General features: G+C 54.0%; 4 protein-coding genes and 1 long non-coding RNA gene across 14 annotated transcripts in view; 2 read left to right on the forward strand and 3 right to left on the reverse strand.

The window, feature by feature from the left end:
- Window positions 1–3: 3 nt before the first annotated feature.
- RPL36 (ribosomal protein L36) lies at window positions 4–1275 on the reverse strand. The gene is made up of 4 exons (XM_004008585.6): window positions 1243–1275; window positions 971–1065; window positions 208–342; window positions 4–134 (listed from the first exon to the last, which is right to left on the reverse strand). Exons 2-4 carry the CDS (start codon window positions 1061–1063, stop codon window positions 45–47), a joined length of 318 nt encoding a protein of 105 aa, XP_004008634.1. The 5' UTR covers window positions 1064–1065; window positions 1243–1275; the 3' UTR covers window positions 4–44.
- Window positions 1276–2680: 1405 nt separating this feature from the next.
- On the reverse strand, window positions 2681–7558 carry HSD11B1L (hydroxysteroid 11-beta dehydrogenase 1 like). 9 transcript variants are annotated; one of them, XM_027969817.3, is made up of 8 exons: window positions 7417–7558; window positions 5652–5738; window positions 5438–5568; window positions 4697–4808; window positions 4225–4316; window positions 3829–3922; window positions 3554–3719; window positions 2681–3325 (listed from the first exon to the last, which is right to left on the reverse strand). In XM_027969817.3, the coding sequence occupies exons 2-8, from the start codon at window positions 5722–5724 to the stop codon at window positions 3256–3258; spliced, it is 738 nt and encodes a 245-aa protein (XP_027825618.1). In that variant the 5' UTR covers window positions 5725–5738; window positions 7417–7558; the 3' UTR covers window positions 2681–3255. The 9 variants fall into 9 exon arrangements, with proteins under 9 accessions (XP_027825618.1, XP_012033434.2, XP_004008636.2 ...); XM_012178044.5 differs by having other exon boundaries at window positions 2681–3451; XM_004008587.6 differs by having other exon boundaries at window positions 2681–3451; window positions 5652–5769.
- Window positions 3886–8069, forward strand: LOC132659805 (uncharacterized). Its single transcript, XR_009600648.1, has 3 exons — window positions 3886–3999; window positions 5883–5978; window positions 7874–8069. It is a non-coding gene; the product is annotated as an uncharacterized LOC132659805 (long non-coding RNA).
- A 58-nt stretch (window positions 8070–8127) lies between these two features.
- Window positions 8128–9760, forward strand: MICOS13 (mitochondrial contact site and cristae organizing system subunit 13). Of its 2 annotated transcripts, none has more exons than XM_004008588.5 (4): window positions 8128–8208; window positions 8859–9036; window positions 9227–9278; window positions 9537–9760. In XM_004008588.5, the coding sequence occupies exons 1-4, from the start codon at window positions 8180–8182 to the stop codon at window positions 9632–9634; spliced, it is 357 nt and encodes a 118-aa protein (XP_004008637.2). In that variant the 5' UTR covers window positions 8128–8179; the 3' UTR covers window positions 9635–9760. The 2 variants fall into 2 exon arrangements, with proteins under 2 accessions (XP_004008637.2, XP_012033429.2); XM_012178039.4 differs by lacking the exon at window positions 8128–8208 and adding an exon at window positions 8416–8525.
- A 2853-nt stretch (window positions 9761–12613) lies between these two features.
- Window positions 12614–22442, reverse strand: part of LOC101111547 (scaffold attachment factor B1) — a 61750-nt gene continuing 51921 nt past the window's right edge. Inside the window, 12 exon segments of the mRNA XM_060415544.1 lie at window positions 12614–12905; window positions 13086–13137; window positions 13513–13613; window positions 13904–14022; window positions 15416–15458; window positions 15926–16063; window positions 16832–17119; window positions 18108–18214; window positions 19804–19892; window positions 20047–20186; window positions 20493–20575; window positions 20654–20803. Of these exon segments, the coding sequence (XP_060271527.1) occupies window positions 12803–12905; window positions 13086–13137; window positions 13513–13613; window positions 13904–14022; window positions 15416–15458; window positions 15926–16063; window positions 16832–17119; window positions 18108–18214; window positions 19804–19892; window positions 20047–20186; window positions 20493–20575; window positions 20654–20803 (1413 nt within the window). The 3' untranslated portion in view covers window positions 12614–12802.

Here is a 22442-nt window from a genome sequence, read left to right on the forward strand (position 1 = left end):
CGCTGAGTTTTGGGCAAGATTTATTGTGAACAGAGGGGAAGGGCTCAGTCCTTCTTGGCTGCCGCTTTCCTCATGGCGGCCAAGACGTTGCTCAGTTCCTCTCTCTTCCTCTTCGCGCGGATGTGTGTCCCCACCTGCCAGGCAAGGAGGGCCGTGAGCCTGAGCCCCGAGTCCCAGACCGGGCCCCCGCACGGGAATCCCACCTACCCTTTTCTTGATGAACTTTAGGGCCCGCTTGTCCTTGGAGACCTTGAGCAGCTCCATGGCTCGTCGCTCGTAAGGGGCGAAGCCACACACCTCCCGGATCATGTCCCGCACGAACTTGGTGTGTTTGGTGAGACGCTGCGCGAAACCGGGGTGTCAGGGCCAGGGCTTCAGGGGTCTGCCGACGACGGAAGCCCAGATCCCCACCTCCCCAATCTCATCGGCGTCAAAGCGGCGCGTCACGCCCGGCCCTTTGCACGGCCTGTCCCGGGACCCTGAACACTGTCGCCCTGCACACAAGCTGGGCACCGTGGAGTTGGGGCCGCTTAACCAAGAAACATACATACACACACACACACACACACCCTCCTCTGGAGGCCACGATTCCTCAACATGAAAATCAAGGAGTCCACTTTCCCTCCACGTTTCAACCCGGATCCATGCACCTTCCTACTCGGCAATCCCCTGCTCATGTGTCAAAACGCGCTCCCGAGTCGCTCCCGCCCCAGCTTCCGAATCCACGGCGCGGAGGGAGGGTCCTGGTTCGTGGCCCCGGTGGGCGCCCGCAGCAAAGGAGAACACACAGAAGGGTAACCAGCATTTCCACTCTCTCCTCTGGCCAGCCTCACATTCTTTTTTTCCCTGCTTAAAACACCAGGGTTCCCCCGGTCCTCGACACCCCGACGGCGCTCCGGGAGCCTCTGCCCAGGCCCTGCCCTCCGCCCGGAAGGCTTCCTACCCGCTAACCGCGCGCCCTGGTACTCACCCCGCGGCGGCGGCTGTGCCTCGGCTTGCCCACGTTCTTGGTCACCTTGTGACCCTTGTTGAGGCCCACGGCCATGGGGTAGCGCAGAGCCATGGCTGCCGACAGAAAAGGGGAGAAGGGATGTGGGTGAGCTCCGGCGGGGTCCCCACCGCCTGGAACCCCGCGCTTCGGCTCCCAAGGGCTCGCTCGCTGCACTCAGCCATCCCTTGAGTTGCCTGGGACCACCAGGGTCCGGATGGCAACGGATGCTACTCGCGAGAGAGTTCACTAACCTGTTATCCTACAATGGCTGCCGCGGCGGAAGGGCCTGCGACGAGCGGAACTCTGGGATATCTACCAGCTCGCGGGCGGAGCGGGCCAGAGAGGCAAGAATGGCTCGGGCGCCTCCTGGCGGCTTGGAGGTGTCCATGCGGGCTCTCTGAGCATGCGCGATCAGACACCCAGAGCCAGCGAATTTACCACAGCAAGTTTTAATCTTTAGTCAGACCTGGTGGGCGTGACTATGGCGGCGGTCCTTCCCTCTGCAGGTGGGTTGAGAGTTGGAATCCCACCTCTGCCGCCACCCGGCTGGCCCAGCGCCAGGGACTCCACCTCCCACTACCAGAATTTCTCCATTTATAGAAGGATGACAAAAATAGTACCTATTCCGAACTGAGCAAGATATAATGACACCTGGCACAAAATAAAACTTCCACTAGCGGAGGAATTGGTTTTATGATACACGAAGCTAAGTTCTGGACTAGCGTTAAGAAAATTGTGATATAGTCCTCCGGTGGCACTTGATATGTGCGTGTGTGATAGGTCGCTTCAGTCGGGTTCGATTCTGTGGGACCCTAAGGACTGTAGCCTGCCAGGCTCCTCTGCCCATGGAATTCTCTAGGCAAGAATACTGGAGTGGGTTGCCATTTCCTCTTCCAGGGGATCTTCCCAGGGATCGAACCCGCGTCCCATGTCTCCTCCATTGGCAGGTGGGTTCTTTGCCACTAGCGCCACCTGGTGTAATTTTAGGGGCAGAGATAGGAGGCATGGTGGGAACAAAACCTTTCCCCTGCCTCGTTTTTATCTTTCAATCCTGTTTATCTCCGAGAGTCAGTATCAGTTTGGGGCTGATCTGTTCAGGGGTTACCCCTTTGAACACCTGCTGATCTTGGCGCCTTGGAGAACCAACAGTAGCTTGCATTTTATAACAGTTTTCATGCTACAGTTTTAATCTTTACAGTTACTTTTTCTTTATGTAAGCAGTGCTGGTTTACCACTCTAAGGAAAGTCTCCATTTTAAATTTATTAATGTAAATGTCAGTGGTGTGCAGATGCACACATTGCCTTAAAGAGGGGTAGTCTGTTGTAGGAATCTCAGCTTCTGCCACCAACTTCCCCTCTCTGTTTCCTCATCCATAAAATGACAATAATGATAGCACTGACCTCTGGTTACGAAAATGCCACGAGGTCATGAATGCCAAGTGCACAGCGCTTGATGCAGGTTATCATTATTGGGACATAAATCACACGCTTAGTGCTGCAAATAACGCCTTTGGCCCACAAGCAGTTCCCTTCCCTTCCATCCCTGACTTCCTGGATGAGGTCCACCTATCTTGAAGCCTCCACTTCTCCTCCTGTGAAATGAAGTTGAGCATTCTGACATAAATATATCATAGACATCCCTCTTCACCTCCTGCCACAAACAAACTGGAAGGAACCTGACAGTGGATGTGCAAGGGAAGAAGGATTTTTATTCTCAAATGGGAGGTTGGACGTAGCCTAGAACATGTTCCTTTACTCCTCCCTCTCCTCAGACCCCAAGAGCAACTCGAGAGCTTCGATGGCTCCCTTGCTTGGGGAAAGGATTGGAGGATGCTCTGAGGCTGACTGAGTGGAAAGAAGAAACTGGGAGGCAGTGGATTCAGGTCACAGATAGAGCGGGCTCCAAAGGTGGCTCAGTGGTGGTATGACCTGTTTGATGGGGCCAGGGCTCCGGGGCAAGTCACATCACCTCTTTGAGCCTCAGTTTGTCCATCCGCAAAATGGAAGCAGCTCTCATATCATCAGTAACAGCTAAGAAGACTGAGGTAATTGACTTCCGACTTCGTGACAAGATGCCTGGTACACTCCGAGTTCTGCTTGTTTTCAAGTGCTGGTAGTTTTCTCGGGTTTACTTTTTTGTGTCTTGATGACTTTCTCTTGGCCCTTGACCACCTGCTCAGAAGTGTCTTCAGTGTATGTCCCAGCTCCAGGACGGATGGCTGGAGAGTCTTCTGGGAAGATTAAGGGGCCTCAAGCTCAGAGGCTCAGGCAGCAGCGGGCGTCGTTATGTTGAGCTCCTGGCGGACGAACCAGGCCCTCGAGTGCGGCATCCAACTGCGGAGCAGGCAGAGCAGGCGGGAGCCCCACGGGTAGAAGACCCCAGAGGCACGCGTGGCGCCCCCGCGGATTACGGCCAGGGCTGCCTTGGGCCCTGGGGCCGCCCTGACCCTCGTGATGCCCCTGGGGAAGGGAGGGTGTGATGGGGACTGCGGCTGGGGCTGAGCAGCCCGGCCACAGCCCTTCCCAGGGTAGCCTGGCCCCGCCTCGCGTCCTGGGCCTCACCTGACTCCTTCAGCGGCTGAGGCATGGTCTCGGAGACCCAGAACGCACATGGTAATGGCCACGTTCACTTCCTGCACGTCCAGCTCCCGCCGGAGAGAACTGAAAAAGCTGTCCAGTGCGAACTTGGCTGCCGAGTAGGGGCTGGAGAAGGAAGTGGGCACCCGGCCTGGGGGTGCAGGAGGGCAGTGGCTGAGCGGCTGAAGCCTTCCTGCCCGCTCCAGGCTCGCCTGCATCAGCCCTGTTGCTTCCCCACGCCCCGCCCCACGTACACGCACCGAGCAATGAGGACACCACCACCAGGGAGCCCTTGCTGTCAGTCAGGCTTGGCAGCGCCGAAGAAGTCAATTGCACGTAACTTAGGAAGTTCACCTAGAGGTGGCGACTGCGAGTCACCGGGCGGAGGAGGAATCCAAGCCCAGACGAGGAAGGGGTGAAGGCCTCGGTAGGTAGGTATGGGCTTGAGGACTGGGACTGCGTTCCAACGAGAGTGTGGGAGCATTGGCCGGGCAACTGAGCCAAGGCCAAGAGGGCGGAGCCTAGACCCAGGAAAGGCGGGGTCTGGAGCCCCGAGGGGCAGGGCCTGATGGGAACAGGGAGACGGCGGAGTCTGGTGGGAGGGCGGGGCCAGGGCCAGGAGGGGGCGGAGCAGGGACCGCGGGGGGGCGGAGTACCTGCATGAGCCAACGTGTCGACTGGGAGCTGCGGACCCGCGTGCCTGCTGGGGCGGCGCCGAGGTGGTTCAGCACCAGGTAGTCCAGACCTCCTGGCCCGGAGAGGCCCGTCAGCCTGGAGCTAGTCCTTGAGGCTCCGTAACCCCCGGCCCTATGAGACACCGCCCCGAGCCCTGACCCCTGAACTAGCGAAGCTCCGGCCAGAGCTTGGAGTCAGTGAGTTCTGACCCAGGTAGTGCCACAACTAAGACCAAAGAGAACCCGTTCTACTCCCTAACCGGGCTTCAACCCTCATTCAATGGGCCGGGACCAGACCTCCACCCACTGGATGCCATGAGGCTCCACCCCTAGTCACGCCCCCGGAGCCATAAATCTCCACCCTCAGACGGATGTTACTACCACACCCCCGCCCCAATTTGGGTCTTGCCCCTAAAGCCTAGAACAAAGTCCGACTCCAGGCCCCGCCCCTCACCCAGCTTGTCCAGCGCAAACTGCACCACGCGCTCGGGCACCTCAGGGGAGGCCATGTCCGCAGCGATGTAGAAGACCTTGGGAGCGCCCAGCTTCCGGCAGTTCCCTACCACCTGGGGGGGCCAGAGCTGCCCGTGGGCCCCTCCACCCCAGCGGGTCCCCTTCCACCTGTCGGCTCCATGAGGGCCCCAGCCTGAAGCCTCCCCTCCCCTTCAGTGAGCCTCGGTTCCATTTAACATCATCCCCAAAGCTTTAACACTGGGATGGCAATCTGGCAGCTCACGGGCCAGAATGGGGGACATTTTTGCTTGTTCAACCATCAAAATTTAAAACTCAGGAGATTTCAAATAAATCTTGAGGTTGCTGGCCTCTTGAAATTTTGGAAGGTTTGTCCCCAGGAGATGTATATTTCCTTGAAGCAATACTGGGCTGTTGCTAAGAAATGTCTACCCACCTTTCTTTTGTCCTTGAGAACCCAAGCTATCAGCACAGCCTTCGTTCATTATCATTACTCTCCTTCAGTGAAGAAAACTCCTCGCTTTACAACTATCTTACTGCTTCAGTCCCACACCAGAACCCAGGAGAAGGTACTTTTCTCGTCTCTGACTTGCAAATAAGGAAACTAAGGCTCAGAGAGATTAGGTGACTTGCCCAAGGTCACACAGGAAGCCCGGATGCTTGCAGGGGTTCAAACTCAATCCGTTCCCCACTCCTAACCCCTACTTGAGATGGAGTGTCTCACCTGCTGCAGCAGAGCTTCGGTGTGGGCAGTGAGCACTAGGTGGGAGCCCAGGCGCGCGTAGTGATACGCCAGCTCTTCCCCTATGCCGGCACTGACTCCGGTCAGTAGTACACGGGCTCCGTGGAGGCTGGCTGGCGGTAAGCAGGGGTGGTCAGCTTGGGGCATGGACAGGATAGCCAGACCACCCCTCCCTCCCCCACACCCAGGCACTTACCTGGGTCAAAGTTGTCATCCCAGTAATAGGCAAAGAACAGGGCTCCCAGCCCTGTAAGGAGCAGCACCTTCATGGCCCTCCCTGGGTCTGCAGTGGGAGAGAGGGTGGCCACACAGGCCTGGCCCAGAGTTAAACCCCAGTCACACCCATTTCCCCAATGGTGTCTTTGTTCGAATAGCAAGTGATGACGCCCCCAGCCCTGGCCCTGGCCCCTTTTTTCTGTCCCCATAGCCACAACCTGGTCCAGGTCACCATCCAGCTCACCTGAGCCACTGCAGCAATCTTCTTACCTGCTGAAAACCCTGCCTGTTTCACTTAGGACAAAAGGTGGGTGACCAAAAAGACCCTGCTTGGATCAGCCCCTCTCATTCACTCTGCTTGGCCACACTAGCACTGATCGCAGGAACCAGCCAGTCACCGGCCTCAGGGCCTGGGCACCGGCTGTTCCCTCTGCAAGGATGCTCTTCCCAAGTACAACTCAGTGGCTCTCTCTTTCAAGTCTCGCGGCAACCATCCCCTCCTCAGAGGGCGCTTGCCTGGCCTCCTTCTCTACAGCACCTCTCTTCCTGTTCCTCCTCTGTTCCTTACCTCTAGAACATTCATCTCCTTCTCAGCACTTGTCATCCCCTGAAATGATCTTGATGATTTATTACCTGTTCAGGCTCCCTCTCTTCCCTTAGACTCACTTCCATGAGGGCAGAATGGAAAAGGAAACCTGCTTCTGTTTTTTTTTTTTTTTTTTTTTAATGTTTTGGCCACGTGTCATGCCGCATGTGGGATCTTAGCTCCCCGACCAGGGATAGAATCCAAGCCCCCCTGCAGTGGAAGTGCAGAGTCTTAAACCCTAGACTACTAGGGAAGTCCCTGTTTTGCTCACTTTTGGATCTTCAGTGCCCCAAACCGCCAGACTTGTAGCAGGTGCTCAATAGATAGGCTGATCCAGAGTGATATGAGGAATGTGGGAGATGAGAAGTGGGGGAGCCCAGAAAGACAACTCTATCTGGAGACACCCAGAAGGAAGTGGACACTCAGGACTGGCTTGGATACGGAGGTGTCCATGTCATCAGGGTTAAGATGTGACTTCAGCAGTGGGAGTCGATTTACTTGTATCTCAGTAGGAGGCATAAGAGAGAAAAGCCAGCTAGTTAAATTTCAGGTGGTCATGGGTTTCCCCTGAAAAGGGCCCAGGCCTGTTCCATCTTGGGGTTTCTATCCTCTGAACTGCATGGGGCAAAGATTACAGAGCATAGGGATCTGTGTCCAAAAAATGTGGCATGTGTCTTGCTGCTTCAAACTCTTCCAGGGTTCACCACTTCCCCGAATGGAGACCCAGCAGGTCTGGCCCCTGCCTCCTTGTCCATCCTCAACTCCTCCACTTCCCATCCATAAATCTATCAATCCTCAGAGAAGTGAACTCCTCGCCTTAACCCAATTATGCCAGCATCCCCTCAGCAAAGAACGCTCTCCCACCTCTCTCCACTTCCAGGGAAAGCCTTGAAGCCCCTCAGCTCAACCCTCTCCTCAACCAGGCCCTGATCACAGCAGCCCCGCAGGGGTTACCTGGCAAGCTGGGTGGGAGGGCGGGGGGCGGGGTGAATGGATGAATGGGTGGATGAAATAGCTAGGTTGTGATGGGGAAGAAAAAGGGAGAACCCAGATCCTCGCAGAACCCACTGGCCTCCTGACATCGCTGGGCCTCAGTTTCTCCTCTAGACAAAGGGGGCGTGCGACCCATTTGCACGTTCCCAACCGCGCATTCACTCACTCAGGTTTGTTTCTCCCAACGTTCAGAGGGGCCGGTGAACGGGCTTAGGAGCCACGCGCGCGCCCCTCCACCCTCACTTCACAGCCGTGTCCCCGGGGCTCGGACAGCGCCCCGCCGCGTAGGGTCTGAGTCACATGACTCCGAACCCCCCCTTGGGGGAGGGGCTAGAGTGTGTGTGTGTTGGGGGGAATTCAGCTCCAGGCGTTGCCAGGCAACAGTCTCCCGCCTAGCTCTTTCCCTGACCCCACCCCCTAGGGAAGCCCCAACCCGACCGGATCACGTGACCTAATCCCCCGCCTATCAGACAATTCCACCCTCGTGTTGCCGTGACAACCGGCAGGCAAACATTCTTCCTAGGCCTGAGCCCTTAGTCCCTCGCGCGGGTGGATCTCCTGGGTGTGGCTCTCCTTCAGGCCTCACTTAAGACACCTGATTTCTATTTCCCTCATGTCACCAGGGCCGTGCCTCGCCCGACTGCATTTCCCAGGAGGCTTGGCAGCTAGAAGAACCGTCCGGCGCCTCACGGGAAGTGCCGACTACTTTTCCCAGACAGCCTTGCGGTGGCCGGCCCTTGAGGACTAATCTTCGCGGAGACGTTTTTCGCAGTCGGACCGCAGCCCATCTTTGGTTTCTCGGAGCCGAGACTCCGACTCCCGGAAGCCTTTGCGGCTGGCAAGAGACTACGCGTCCCAGAGGCCCCTGCGGCGCCGCAACCGGAAGCTGCGGGCGAACCGAGTGTCCTTGCGCGCGGAGCCGAGCGATCATGGTACCCCGAGTTTGGTCGCTGATGAGGTTCGTGGGGTCACCGGGCGGGCCTCAAGCCCCCGAAGATGTTCCCTTCTGCGGGCACCCGATATCTGGTTTGCTCCCCGATCGCCTCTTTGCTGCCCGTAGTGTCAGGTCTCCCGTGTCTATTCAGACAGGGTGGAGCTTCTCCACTTCCTGCTTCCTAGAGAGTCCTTGCCTTCGCACTCGGTATACTAGAGCCCTTGGAGTCTCAGTTGCCGGCTCTGTAATATGGGAGTGCCGCACGCATTTGTTGCGAGGTTAAATGGACACTTAGAAACCTCCCGCGAGTTCCTCTCGGAGCATTCCACGGGAACTGGAAGGTAGAAGATGGTCAGACGTCTTAAGCCTTAACTTCCCTGGCCTCTGCAGGATCTCGAGTGACACCGTCCCTCTCCATGCTTCAGTGTACCGGTTAAATGGCGCTGAATATTCCTGCACGCTCTAAATTAAGTGCTGTGTGTCAGGCCCGCCTCTGGGCTCCCAAGATGCCCCGCGCTTCCCCCATTAGCTGCCTGGCTTCAGGTGTGTCCCTCTTTGGACTGTGGGCACCCTTCCCCTAGGAGTCTAACCCCACCCCCACCCTTGCAGGCCTAGACCTGGGAGGTGGCCAGCAGTGTCTGTTGAGCAGTGTCTGTTCCTTTCTCTGCCTGCAGGTTCCTCATCAAGGGCAGTGTGGCTGGGGGTGCTGTCTACCTGGTGTACGACCAGGAGCTGCTGGGGTCCAGTGACAAGAGTCAGGCGGTCCTTCAGAAAGCCGAGGAGGTGGTCCCCAATGCCGTGTACCAGTTCAGCCAGTACGTGTGTGAGCAGACAGGCCTGAAGTTACCGCAGGTACCCTGAGCTGGTATTGAGGCTGTGCCTGGGAGGGAGCAGGGGTGACAGCTTTGTGATGGCCTTTAATCCTGGGTCCTTCAGCCCTGCTTGGCATCCTCGGCACCGGATGCTGCTCTCCTGGCCTGTGAGGGAGGCTGGGCCGGCCAGGTCTTCCTTTCACCAGCCCCTTCTCCCCTTCTCTCCCCAGCTCCCAGCCCCTCCAAAGTTTAACTTTCACATCCGCGACTCTTGGAATTCAGGTAGGCGCTGGTCCATCTGCAGGCAGGGGAGGGGCCCCAGATACCTCCCATATCCCTTCCTGGCCATTCCTTTTCATCACTAGCTTTCCTGCTCGTTGTACAAACCCCCTCTCCAAGAGCTAAAAGAGACAAGGGGGTGGAGATTCCGGGGAGTGGGGAGCAATTTGTGACCTCCATCTGTTTCCCTGTGTGGAACTAACAGCTGGTAGAGGTACCTCTAAAAGTCTGCTCAAAGTGCCTGGCTCTTCCTCCCCACAGGCATCATCACCATGATGTCAGCCCTGTCCGTGGCCCCCTCCAAGGCCTGGGAGTACTCCAAGGATGGCTGGGAATACCTGAAGGAGCGAACCAAGTAGCCTGTTAGAGAAGCTGTCTGCCCCAGGCGGGAACAGGGGCAGGGGCGCCACAAACACCAGACTGGGACCCAACTGGGCAGCTCCTGGCCTTGCTGGCCCAATAAAGGACTTGGAAGTGTTTCTCAATCCATGTGCTGGAGCCCCGGGAAATGGGCTTTTGGCTCCTGGGGGCCTGACCTTGATCGAAGGCCAAGGTACCTGGACCCTGCCCACCAGTGGGCCCTCGACCTGGTATGGGGAGTGGGAGCAGACCATAGCCCTTGGGCTCAGGGTTCAGAACATGCTGAGGGCCCATCTGAGTCTGGGGTCTCCTTGGGTTTTGGAGGGCTGAGCACAGGGTGGGGCAGTCTGGGGGCAAGGGCTGATCCACACGGCTGGCAGTGCCCACAGCTGCTGTTTCTCCTCCCTGCTCAGCTCCCTGATCCATGTCTAGTCAAGTCCTTGCCCTCACCCTGTGCCCACTCTCATTCCCCCCTCTCCCCACGACCTGAGGGTTGCTGCTCCCCTGGGAAGCCTTCTCTGACACCCCATGCCTACTCTGGGTCAGCTGCCTGGTGACCCACATGTCTTTCGACCCAGCTGGAGCTCTGGGGATGCTCCCTTGAGATGCTCCCTGTGAGGTCCCCAGCACCCAGCCACAGAAGTCATCCCACCACGGTGGCAGCAAGAGAAGAGCTCTGCCCCTGACAAGGTAGGAGGTGGGTGTGGGTGGGAGCCAGCCACCGGCCTGCGAAGCCACCCTGGGAGCAGGGAGCAGGCCTGGGTAACAACTGGCGCCCTGAGCTGGTGCAGGATTGTCTGTCCCCAGGAGTTCTTGGGTTCATGTCACTCTAGGGGATGGAGCTCACTCATGACTGTGAGCCAGGAGGGGAGAGCAGGGTTACAGATGAGGGAGGCAGAGATGAGAGGCCAGGGTGTCTCCTAGGCTTACCTGAGCATAGGAAACTGCACCTGCACGTCTGTCCATGCCTTCAGCCAGGAATGGGTGGGGAGGGCTGTGCGCTTGGGAAAGGGAGCCCTACATGACCTGTGCCACCCTGGTCATGATCTGACAGCCTGGCGCTGCTCTTGACCTCTCTGTGCCCTCGTCGTCAGACCCAGATTCCTCTCCTTTGACTTGTATTTGTTGCCAGTGACCAGCTCCCTGCTGGCCCCACCCCCTCCATCTGCTCCCCACAGATCATGTCTGATGACATTATGGACCTTGCTTACACAACTGTGGCTCCCCAACCCCTGTAAGACTCCTCAGAGGGGCCCCACCTCCCCTCTGTCCCAGGACACACTGGAAGCCCTCAGTTCCCAGAACACAGCTGCCTTTCCTCTGTTGTGTGGCCCCTCACTGAGCTGTCTTTTCTCCTGGCTGACTCCTATTCATCTGCCCCTGGCTTAGACGCCTTCTCCAGGAAGCCTCCCCTGCCCTCTTCCTTCAGTGCTCCTCAGTGTCCTGTCACAGGGCCCACCACCTCGGGGCACGTTTCCTCAGCTCGGCATCACTGACATCCAGGAGGGATGAATCTTTGTTGGGGTCACCCCAGGCATGGTGTCCAGCAGTGTCCCTGCCTCCAACCCCCAAAATACCAGTGGTGCCTTACCCACCGATGTCTTCTGATGTTGCCAGCTGTCTTCAGGGGACACAACTGCCCTATGTGGCTGGAAGGCCAGCGTGGAAGGTATATAACGCTTCCTTCGGCACACTGTGGGGCCTGGGATCTGTTTTCTCTTTTCCAACTGCTAGAGGCCGCTGCCCCTTACCCCACCCTCACAGCCAGCAGGGTTGTCTTCCTCTGTCATGTCCCCATCTTGCCCCTCTGCCTCCGTTTCCCTTGTAAGGACACTTCCAGTAACAGGACCTGCCTGGATGACTGCAGGTGCTCTCTTGTGTGAAGCTTCTTAACTGAGTCTTGTCTGCCAGGTCCCTCGTGCCTAGTCAATATGGAGAATTATGACAGGGATGTGCCTGGCCTGGTGGAGTGTATTCAGCCAACAGGTGAAAAGGCCTGTCCCGTGTCTGTCTTCCCTTGACTGTGGGCCTGGGGGCACGGGCCTAGTCAGCCTCGGTTGTTGGTACATCTTAACCTCCAGAGAGGGCCAGGCCAGACCCTATGAGTGTGAGAGATGGAGCAAAGAAGCAGTGGCTTCTGACCACTATTCCCCTAGGCAAGTGGAGTCGGGTGGCCCCAGCCCCATCCACAGACCCAGGGCCCCTGGAGACAAGGCACATAGTTAACCTAGGGAGGTGGCACTGCCCCATTACACACGGCCTTCTGTAGTAAAGCTGGCCACCCCTGGAGTCCAGGCAACCTTTGATCCCTGAACACACGTGTACCTTGTGTGGAGTGAGACCCCTCCCACTCCTCCATCCTGACAACTCCGCTTCCACTTGGGCCCTGCCCACCTGCCCAGGCCTACTTTATCACCTGGTGTCCAAGAGCTCTTCTGTTCCTGTCACAGAACACGTGGTCGTCTGTCGTTCACAGTAGGACACAATCTCACTAGAGGAGTCAGATTTCAGAGACAAAATGTAGGTGTTGGGAGCCAAGGTGCTGGGAAGTAAGTGCTTGATGGGGACAGAGTTGTAGTTTGGCAAGAGGAAGTTCTAGAATGGACAGTGGGAACAGATGTATGACACAGAAAATATACACAATGCCACTGAATTATACCCTTAAATAGTTAAAATAATAAATTTCATGTGTATTTTTACCACACAAAACCCTGAGGCAAGCATCTCATATATGGAGGCAGATTGTGGGCAATGGGAACAAACAGAGAGATGGATGGCTGAGATGCACAACCCAGACAGTCCTCTGAACTCCGGGCCTGGGCTCATGTTGGGCATGCTGCTGGTCAAGTGCTTCTGGATAATCCAACAGTCCCTGAAAGCTGCCCCCTTCCATCCTCCTTCCCTGAAGGAAGAGCCGTGGCTTAACATCAATGAGTGTAATTTCATTTTAGGTAAAAAAAAAGACACAATACTTTAAATAAAGGGTACTGGAACAGAAACACATTTATTACAAAAAACCAAAAAAACAAAAACAAAAACAATTTCACATTGTATTGAGCTACAATATGGCAGGAGATTAAAAAAAAATTATTGTACACAGTTTAAGGGAACTCTTAACAGAACATATTCTTGTTGCCACGTGACGCGTAACACAGGAGCCCAAGCACTTAATAGCGGCGAGTGAAGTGGGCATCGGTGGGTCTGCTCCCAAAGCCACCTCGTGGGATCACGTGGCCCCGAGAGGCCCCCCCAGGGGCAAAGCTGCCGCGCCTGGAAAAAAGGCAGATTGTGTTTGTTTTCCCTCAGTGGGCTCTGCCCTGTGCCCAGTCTCTTTGGGGCTTTCTTCCCTCTGGGGTGGCACCACCAAGGGTCAGAGGTACACACTGTGAGCAGCAGTGACACCCGCCAGAGCCTACAGGCAAAAACGAGACCAATGATGACAGTCCTTACCCGGACATGCCTCCCCGGTTCATCATGTGACCAGACATACTCCTCTCACCACCTGCAAAATAAGAAACCCTCCTCACACAGTGCCCTGGAGCACCGGACATGGAGCTGAGCACACAGGGCTCAGGCTCAGGGCTCCAGTCTGTCTTAAGACCCAGTCCCTCTGGTGGATATGTGAGCACATGGGTCACACACACCCATGGGCCTCGCTAAGTTGACGCAGAGAGAGAGGCGCTATGGCACCCACAGCACCCCTCCCACCCACTCAGGAGCCCCCAGACCCACCCACCCACCCACCCACCCAGTGCACAAAGAGCAAGGCCGAGTGGTGGGAAAAACAGAGTGCCTCTCCCACCCTCAGGAGCAGGGGCACCTCTAGCTGCCTGGTGCTTCTGCACAGACGCTGCAACTGCTGAGAACCGGCCCTCACCTTGCCACCTCCTGTGGTCCCTGTCCATCAGGCCTCCGTCAGCAGCGCCCTGCCACGCACGGTCCTCCTCTATCCTGCGGCCGTGGTCCCCCCACTCTCGTCTGCCCCTTGGAGAAAGACACCTCTGATTTGGATTGCCCCCATCTTGGCCTTCCAGGACAGCAACGACACTGGGTTTGGGAAGGTGGGTTTGGCATTTTGTGATCCCAGCCCTCTGAGCAATGGAGGGCTGCAGGGAATGGAACTGGCACTTGGTCCAAGGCTGTCCAGAGAGACTGGAAACAGCCTGGGCTGCAGAGCCTGCACTCAGCTTATCCCCAAGACCAGCAGTCCTCAGCTGGATACATCAATGTGAGGCCCTGGTGGGCATCATGGGACATGGGTCACAAACCTGGGTGGAGGAGGGAGCCCCCGTCCCTCACTCATCCTCTTGTCGGAGCCATAGCCGCCCCAGCCATCACGGGAGTCGCGGCCATGGCGCTCTGGTCCTCCGTGGCGTTCAGGGTAATGCTGCATGTGAAAGGGCCAAAATGAAAGATTTTAGTACAACTCTGGATTCCACGGCCTCTGGGCAACAAGTTAATAATAACAAGGATGATGACTCAGACAGAAGCCCCTGTAGGTCTGAGACAGTGCCAATAGGCACTGTACACACTGTATGGGGTCTAGAGGCACACCACAGCCGCACCCTGGAAATCTGCTTACATCCTGGGCAGAAGTGCTCATGGAGCCCAAGACTGAATTAGGTGCTCCCTAACCAGAAGCCAGAGGTTCAGGCACCCATGGACCAAAGGGTGGAGGGGTCAAGTGGCTGACCCACAGCAGGAAATGATCACGATGTGCCAGGTGCCTGCATGCAGAATACAATCATGGAGTTACCAGGGATCAACAGCCTTTTGATTTCAGGAGGGCACTGTCTAATCAGATGACAGAAGCCATCCATGTTTAAGAGCAGCATGGCAGGACTGGACAGACACACGCAAGTTATCTTATTTAACACCCCCTGCTCCCTTACACAGCTGGAGAAACAGGCTCAGGAGGAGTGGGAGCACCAGGATGGGACCCTGCTCTGGATCCCAGAGTGGGACATGTAACCACCACGATGCTGCTCAACGTGTCCACCACAGAAAACCCAGGACACCAGGGGCACATTTAGCTGTGTGAGATGTACCTCTGGGAGGAGAGAAACAGCAATCGGGAGAGGGTCATGAACTGCTCCTGAGGCAGCAGGAAAGGCCTCAGGAGTTTGGCCACTCTCAGCCACGTTCTCAGGCTCGGAGGGAGGTGGACAGTATATCAAAATCCTGTGGTCATAGACACCACCAACCCCCAGGGTGGCGACTCTGTCTGCTGAGTAACACCTTGACCACATCTTCCCTCATCTTTTCCATTCTCCAAGGAACCCACTAAAAGTCAAGGCTCTCTGGAGAAAGTTTCTCTAGCTAAATGTTAAGAGAGAGGAAAAAAAGAGGAAAAACTGCACTTGTTTTCTGATGTGTTAAAGCTGCTAAAGAAAAAATGTACGGGCAACCACTGACACTCCAGGTGCACCTGGAGCCCACACGAGGCGTCACATCTGGCCAGTACCATGGGTCTCACGGAACATTCCAACAGACCCTGCCAGGCTCACGCAAAGCTCTCCAGCACATTAGTACACATCCAGTCACAAAGACGTATAGAACCTCAAGGTCAAGGCTATACGAGGCTTCAGAATACCTGCTTGAATTCTGGGCCAGCACAAAGTACAAGCTATTCATTCACACTGTTGTTCCACACAGGCTGCAGGTGCCACACTCCCTTACTCCTTTTCACTCGAACTTGGGTGGAGGAGGAAGCAGGCATGTCACAAAAAGAGAATCAACTGTACAGGGGAAACTGGCTAAAATCACAGCTTCTGACTTACCTGTCCTTCTCTTTCTCCCATGATTGACCTTGAACCTTCTCTCCTGAAAAAGACAATTCAAATGAAATCACGAGGAGGAACACAGGTTGGACAGATCCCTAAATGGAAAACATTTCCCGAACTGAACTCAGGTAATTCACACACACACTGACTGGTTCAACTGGTCTGGACACCTAGAAGCGCCACTTGAGATCTTCATTATGAATGAACAATGACAAAAAAAAAAAAAAAAAAACCAACAAAAACAGGACAGGGAATGTCCCTGTGGTCCAGTGGTTAAAACTTAGCCTTTCAATGAAGAGGATGGGGGTTCCATCTCTGGTTGAGGAGCTAAGATCCCACATGCCATGGAGCAATAAAACCAAAACATAAAACAGATGATACACCATTATAACAAATTCAAGACTTTAAAAATGGTCCACACACACACACACAGAACAGAATGAACCAGGGCAAAAAAAAAACCCCACAAAAACCCCATGAATTAACTGGGCAGGTTGAGTGTCTGACCTGTCAACGGAGTGGTCAGGGTAGCGGCCCCGGTCCCTGTGGTCAAAGTCGTGGAAGCGGTCCTGACGGTTGAAGTCAGAGTGGTAGCGCTCATCCAGGGCTGCCCGCTTAGCTTCCGGCCAGTAAACATCATCTCGCCTGGGGTTGGGGGGGGGGGGGGGGGGGGAAGCAAGAAAGGAGGGCATACATTCCCCCTCCTTAATGGATGACCTCTGTGGAGGCTGGTAAACTAAACCCTCAACAGTCCAACTGCCCCATCACTTCAAAGAATGAGAACTAACTTTATCCATAGAGTCCATTCTCTGCTATTAGAGGTGAGAGTGCCTGGAGGGATGATGTGGAATGTGACTGAAAAGCTCCATTCTCTTATCCAATATACCTGAGTCCCCCAAAGAGAAAGCTCAGGTCTCCTTACAGGAGGGGATCAATGAAGTGGATGTCAGATCCCTTCTGGGAACTGCTCATGGTCACAAGGATTGGTAAGTCTATGGGACAGTTAGTGCACTAACTGTCCTGCCCCAAGCAGATTTGACTCAGGAGACACCCAGTGCAGAGGACTATTAGTAGCACTTGTAATGTACCTGTTCAAAACCATTTATATCACTGCAATGATTTCAAAGCCTGGAAAGTCTGTGTGTGTATGTGTCTATCTGTGCTGGTACTCAAACCTAATGATCTAATAAGCACCACTTTCACCCACTGCTTCTCCAACAATCTTAAACCACCTCAGGTTTCCATATAAAGCACAGAATATCAAGTTGAGCTGTAGCAAATACTTGTATGCTTTTTTCCCCTTTGCTTCTTTTTAAACAAAAATCACTCATTAACAGGGTTCTGGGGAACATGGCACAGTTCTAAATGCCATGGGCCACCTTAGGGGTGGCAGTGAGCTATGGCATGGCTTACCGCCCATAGTCATAGGGCCTGCGGACGGCAGGCCGCCGCTCCTGCTCATAACGCAGCTCCTGCTGGCGCCGCAGCTCCTCGCGCTCGTGGTGGATGCGCTCCTGCTCGCGACGGCGCTCATGCTCCACCCGCCGGCGCTCCCGCTCCAGCCGCTCCCGCTCCATGCGCTCCCTCTCTAGGCGGTGTCTGTGGAAGGCCAGCCTCTCACGGGCAATGAGCAGCTTCTTGCGTTCCTGCCGCTCCAGCTCTGCCTGCATGGACTGCTCACGCTCACTATGCTCGCGCAACCTGCAAGCAAGGAATAGAGGCTGCAGGGACCCCTGAGCTGCAGCAGCACCCCCAGGTGGGATGGGGGGGGGGCGCCTCGAACTGCAGATAAATTTAGTAACAAGCAAGTGCCAGAGGATGGTGGAGGCAGCAGGTTGTGCAGGACCCATCCTCCCAGCACTAGGCTGAGGCACTGACAGCCCGACTTTTGCAGAGATACTGATGCCGCCCAACATGTACTTCCCTCCAATCTCCTGTTCCTTCTCTGCTCTGTTTACCAACAGGGAATAGTACGAGCAGAAATGCCTTATCTAGTCTTGTTTTCTGTGTCAAGGACAAACATTTCTGTGATTTCCTTGCTTCAGGAACCATGTCTTGGACCCTGCACATCCCCATCCAACAGATAGTAACACCAGGCTTTTGGGAAGGAGCCCATATAGCGGAAAAGGCCGGGATCACCTCTCCCAGTGCATTCATCTGTGTGGTAGTGGTCCCTGGTAAGACTCAATGATGTTTCATGACCCTGTTGAGCCACTTCTGTCAACCTTGCTATCAGGCTAATTTTTGTATATTTATTTCAAATCACCTTTAGTTCTATCTGCCACACATCTTTGGTCTTTTGGGAAATTTTAATTTAGACGACTCCTTTATAAATTTTTAGTCCTTTCAAAAGGTCAAACTCAAATAGATTTACTTTTGCACCATACAGATGAATTTAACTTTTATATTTCTGTGCAGCCAGCAGTTTATGTTGACATGGGCTTCAGTGATATGAGCCAGAGACCCAAAAGATGGTCCGAAGGCACAGACCAGTGACCTGAAGCTGCTGAGGAGAGCCTGTCCTTCTCTTAATTCTGGGAAATGTCATAATAAATATTTTTATCATGTGAAAGTAAACATGCATGAGGGTCGGTTTCACTGATCTCTTTGCCAATTACTTCACCAAAACTGTACTCTGGCTGATATGTGTGTTGCCCAAATCAGTCAGCATCCCTGGATCCCAACTCACCTGCGAGACTCCGAGTCTCGCGACTTCCTCGACTCCTTCACTTCATCAAAGGACACAACAGACCGCTTCTCTCTGCTGGCCGATTTGCGATCCTGGCTCTTAGACACCTGGTTCACCAAGAAGCATTGACAAGTTAAAGCAGGAAGAAATCAACTGTGTCCAGGCTCAAGCATCCAAGATCAGAAATGAAGCTGAACAGTGAATGAAACAATCAGGTAAGACTGTATTCTCTCTGGAGAAACCTCACCTTGGCTTACCAAAATCCAGAGTCATAGACTCACTACCAAGCTAAACTGGAATCCACTGCCTACTTTCAGTAGTCAACACTGAAAAGGGGATTTTCTCAGAAACTTTTCACATAAGGTAAAAACAAACCAAACTTTTTTTCATTTTGTCAAGTGCATCCAAAACACATTCTTCAATATTAAACACGCAGTGGTGCCCAATCAAGGCCACTTCTGCCACGTCTGAGGATTCCTTATTTGTGCCGAGGGCATTAATTTTTGACATCTATTCATCTTAGCTCTTGAATCCACACTTCGATTTTTCCATTTGACATCATTTGTTAAAAAGAAGGGAGAAATTATCTGATACAGTAAAATATTTGCACAAACACAGTACAGATATGAAATGCTGTAACAAAACTCTCAGCTTGTAACTGGTCCATAACATTCATGAGCTTAAATGGCTGGTCATCTGGCCAGCACAGGTTAACATGGCAGGCCTGAGGCTAGTGGTGGGAACCTTGGCATTCAGAGTACCCTAGTCAACAGTACACTGGCAAGGGTGGCTCACTGTGCCCTGACCACGCAAACGATGGTTTGTGCTGAACAACTGTTTTCCTTCTGGGAGTCAGGAGAGGGTACGTATGTGACCAGCCCCAGTAAGCCTGGGAACTGAGGCTGTTAACGGGGCTCCCTGGGCAGAAGCATGACTCTTGTGCTGCTGCACGGTCCCTGCTTGGGGAGCTTTGCGGGAAGGAGACCACAGGGAGCCAGGAGAGTTCCCTCCAGACTCTGGGGCTTTCCCCACCTGCCTGGCTGTGTGACCTCCCTGCATCACTGGAGCCAACCTTAGGTGTTAACTACAACTATGTGCTGGGCCCAGTGGGACCCTGAGTGGCCCTGGAAATGTGGGCAGTCTTGGGGACCTGGGCCCACATCCATCCTAGTTGTAAGGCTGTCAAGAGTTGAATTATGAACATCCAGAGCTGCCCGTGACCCTAAAACAGCAGGCAGAGTGAAGTGGTAAGAGCCTAAGGTGGGCACTCTGTGGATTCTGTGGCTCTATGGAGCGTCTGCACGGAGACAATGCACAGAATGAGTAAAATGGAGACTGGGCAGAGGCAGCCGGAAGGCCGGCTCTGCCAAGTGTGGGTTACAAATGCACAATGGAGAGCTGCTGAAACCTGAGGCCAGCAACGAACATGGACTTCTGTGCCCAGATGCAGGCAAATAAAGCCAATCACACCCATAAATGAATTTCGAAAGGTTTTTTTTGTTTGTTTTAAAAAGGGCAGTAATTCTTACCAAAACTATGAAGGAAAGCCTTTAAACTTTCTCAATTTTAAAGTTCAAAAACCCTTCCATTTTCAGAAGACTGACAAGCTTTTCTCAAATTAAGCTCACGAATCCCCTAAAACACACAGAGAACTGTCAAAGGAAATAAATAACCCAGGCAGGGAAAGAATACTCACTCGCTCTTTGGATCCCAACGTTTTGACACTGATAACAGGCACACCTTTAGATTTATCCATCACCACAGTCCGCTCAGTTCCTCGGCTTCCTGTAGGAAGAGAGGAGTCAGGTAAGAAGGGACACCTCGTACTGAGGGAAAAGTACTCAACTTCAAGGAAAACAAATGTAGTTTGTGTTGCCCATTAACCACACCAGCCAGGAACAGAAGCCAGGGTGCAATCTCACACCCACTGGTCAGCTACCTGACTTTGTGGCTCGAGAGCGCTCCGAAGAGCCAGGTTTCTGATCGTCCTGGTCTTCACTCTTCTCTCCACTCCCGTCTTCACCCTTTTTAGCGTCATCTTTCCTGTCAGCCTTCTCTTCCCTCTTGAGGTTGGCAGATCTATAAATGGCATGCAGATACAGATATGTGTGAGATGAAACACTGAGGGAACAACCCAGCGAAGACTCCCGCAGTGAGCACCGAGTGAGGATGGGGCTGCCTCGGAGGCATCCACAGGACGGAGAACATGCAGCCTAGGAGAGGAACTTGAGACACCTCTGAGGACTGGCGGGAAAATCCTCCAGCAAGTGCACAGAAGGCAAGGGGGTGAAAGCCTCACAGCCTTTCCCACCCATGGAAAAGTGAGGAACAAGACATCAAGAGAAAGGTCATCTTGGCCATAATCCCCTCGAGAAGACTCAATACCTGTCAGTATTGCTGGATTTTTCTTTTTTCCCCTCCCCTTCTCTTCTCTCAGAGCTTTTCTTCCCAGCAGGTTCATTTTTCGCCTAAAACAAGAGAATCAAGTAGAAGTATTACCTTATTTCCTAACGTGGCTAGATCCCAGGAGGAAAATGGCCCCTTACTTTTTCCACTGAGATCATCTTCCCATGGAGCTCTGTTTTGTGCAGGTGGTTGATGCATTTTGTGGCCTCTTCTGCCGTGGACATGGTAACGAAGCCATAGCAGCGTGCTCCAGGACTCCGGGCATTGGTCACAACTTTGGCGCCCACCACCTTGAAGGAAAATACACATGTACATCTCAGACATGAAGCCCCCACATAGACCCCTACACTGTGGTTTATGCCACTTCCAAGAGATGCCAAGAACAGGTGGACGACAAGTGGCAGGTAAAGGCTGTGGAGGGCAATGCTATAGCCTGGCTGCTCCTACTCCTTCATGGCTGTTTCTCTAGAGGACTAGGATGACAGTGAGGTGGAGAGAGCAGGGTGAAGCTGAAGCCAGCGTCCTGCCAGAATTCCATTAAGACTATGTAAACCTTGAAAGGAAATGTCCCTAAACATGCGGTCAGCCAGGTGGACAGTGAAGTAAGAAGACACACCAACAGAAGGAGAGGGACATAGGACGGGTTTACAAAGAGCACTCTAGAACACAGAGCCCACCCTATTACTCCCAAAACAAAATTCATGGGTATGTTTCAGGTGCTATAGATACATCCTCACATGCTAGATGTTAGTTAACTGACCCAAGAGCAGCAGCAAACTGAGGCTGGGACGCCCATTTATGCGAGAAGGCCCATGGCTCAGGAGAAGTCCCAGTGCGTCAGGGGCCATGGCTGGTATTCATCTTTATTGTGCCAAATGAAACCTGAGCCCCAAAGTATGGATTCCCAGGAGTCTGGCCCCTATTCAATCCACATTAAGCCTGCAGTGTACCCAAGACATTGCAGGCTCCAGACGGACATTTCCCTGCAGAGCAGACATCTGCTCTGAGGGCCACTGCAGAATCAAGGGAAGGGTCCCACTCTGTAATGCAAATGTCCAAGGAGTTTTCAGTTACTGTGAGGAACATGTCAAGCTTTGTTTTCCTTGTTTGTTCCTGAACATCAACAGCCAAGATCAAAGATGTGGGTTTTCTCCCTTATCATTTCTGAATCCTAACTGTGAATGAGGGCCTGTGCTAAATCTTACTTGGCAAAGAAGACTGAAGACAAGGAGGCATGGGCATGGCAGCTTATCTGGAGGTGAGTCCAGGAAGCACTGGGAGGAAGGGGCAGGGGGAGAAAGGAAGAGGAGGCAGCACTCAATGTGTATGTGTGGGGGCCACACCTGGGCATCATGTCCACCTTTTCTGGGCCAAGGAGGGAGAGAAGGAGACAGGCAGGTGTGACAGAGGTGGCTAGAGTTACTCAGCCTAGGGGGAAAAACACGGAGCAGAGGCGGGGCTCCCACAGCTGAGAGCCCCAAGTGTAGAGACAAGACTCACGTGGGACTGGCAACATGCCCCAGGCACACCACTCTGCGCTGCAGAGCTGAGGCCTACAGCTGTTCACAGGGGTCTAGTTCAAAGATCTTTTGTTCATAACATGTATCTACAGCTTCTCTAATCACTATGACTCACAACAATGGGCTGCCCTGTCCTCCCTACCTAACAGCAATCCCTCCACAGGTTTAAGGCAGAGAAATGCACTCATTAAGTTATCAAATGATATGGTGGATTGGAGCCAGGGAAGCACGAGATATACAAAGTGGATTTGGGCTTTGGGAACTCCTGCTGGGCTCACATCTCTTTCAGTGAGGGCGGACTGGCCACAGGCCTGCAAACCTGCGAGTTCAAAGAACCACACAGTGTCAAAGTCCTCATTGCAGGGGACAATGATTTACACGTAGAGGCCATATTGCATGAGCTCACAAG

This window comes from Ovis aries, chromosome 5, assembly GCF_016772045.2.
Source record: "Ovis aries strain OAR_USU_Benz2616 breed Rambouillet chromosome 5, ARS-UI_Ramb_v3.0, whole genome shotgun sequence".
Classification (NCBI taxonomy): domain Eukaryota; kingdom Metazoa; phylum Chordata; class Mammalia; order Artiodactyla; family Bovidae; genus Ovis; species Ovis aries.

Excerpts from the sequence above, each read along its gene's own strand:
- RPL36 (XM_004008585.6), bottom strand. The coding sequence starts at position 1,063 with ATGGCTCTGCGCTACCCCATGGCCGTGGGCCTCAACAAGGGTCACAAG. Across the intron at positions 343-970 it reads GGCACAGCCGCCGCCGCGGG|CGTCTCACCAAACACACCAA; the intron begins GTGAGTACCAGG and ends GGTTTCGCGCAG. Across the intron at positions 135-207 it reads TAAAGTTCATCAAGAAAAGG|GTGGGGACACACATCCGCGC; the intron begins GTAGGTGGGATT and ends CTTGCCTGGCAG.
- HSD11B1L (XM_015095877.4), bottom strand. The coding sequence starts at position 5,880 with ATGGGGACAGAAAAAAGGGGCCAGGGCCAGGGCTGGGGGCGTCATCAC. Across the intron at positions 4,809-5,437 it reads CCGAAGCTCTGCTGCAGCAG|GTGGTAGGGAACTGCCGGAA; the intron begins GTGAGACACTCC and ends TGGCCCCCCCAG. Across the intron at positions 4,317-4,696 it reads GTTTGCGCTGGACAAGCTGG|GAGGTCTGGACTACCTGGTG; the intron begins GTGAGGGGCGGG and ends TCTCCGGGCCAG.
- MICOS13 (XM_012178039.4), top strand. The coding sequence starts at position 8,434 with ATGGGAGTGCCGCACGCATTTGTTGCGAGGTTAAATGGACACTTAGAA. Across the intron at positions 9,037-9,226 it reads CAGGCCTGAAGTTACCGCAG|CTCCCAGCCCCTCCAAAGTT; the intron begins GTACCCTGAGCT and ends TTCTCTCCCCAG. Across the intron at positions 9,279-9,536 it reads CCGCGACTCTTGGAATTCAG|GCATCATCACCATGATGTCA; the intron begins GTAGGCGCTGGT and ends TCCTCCCCACAG.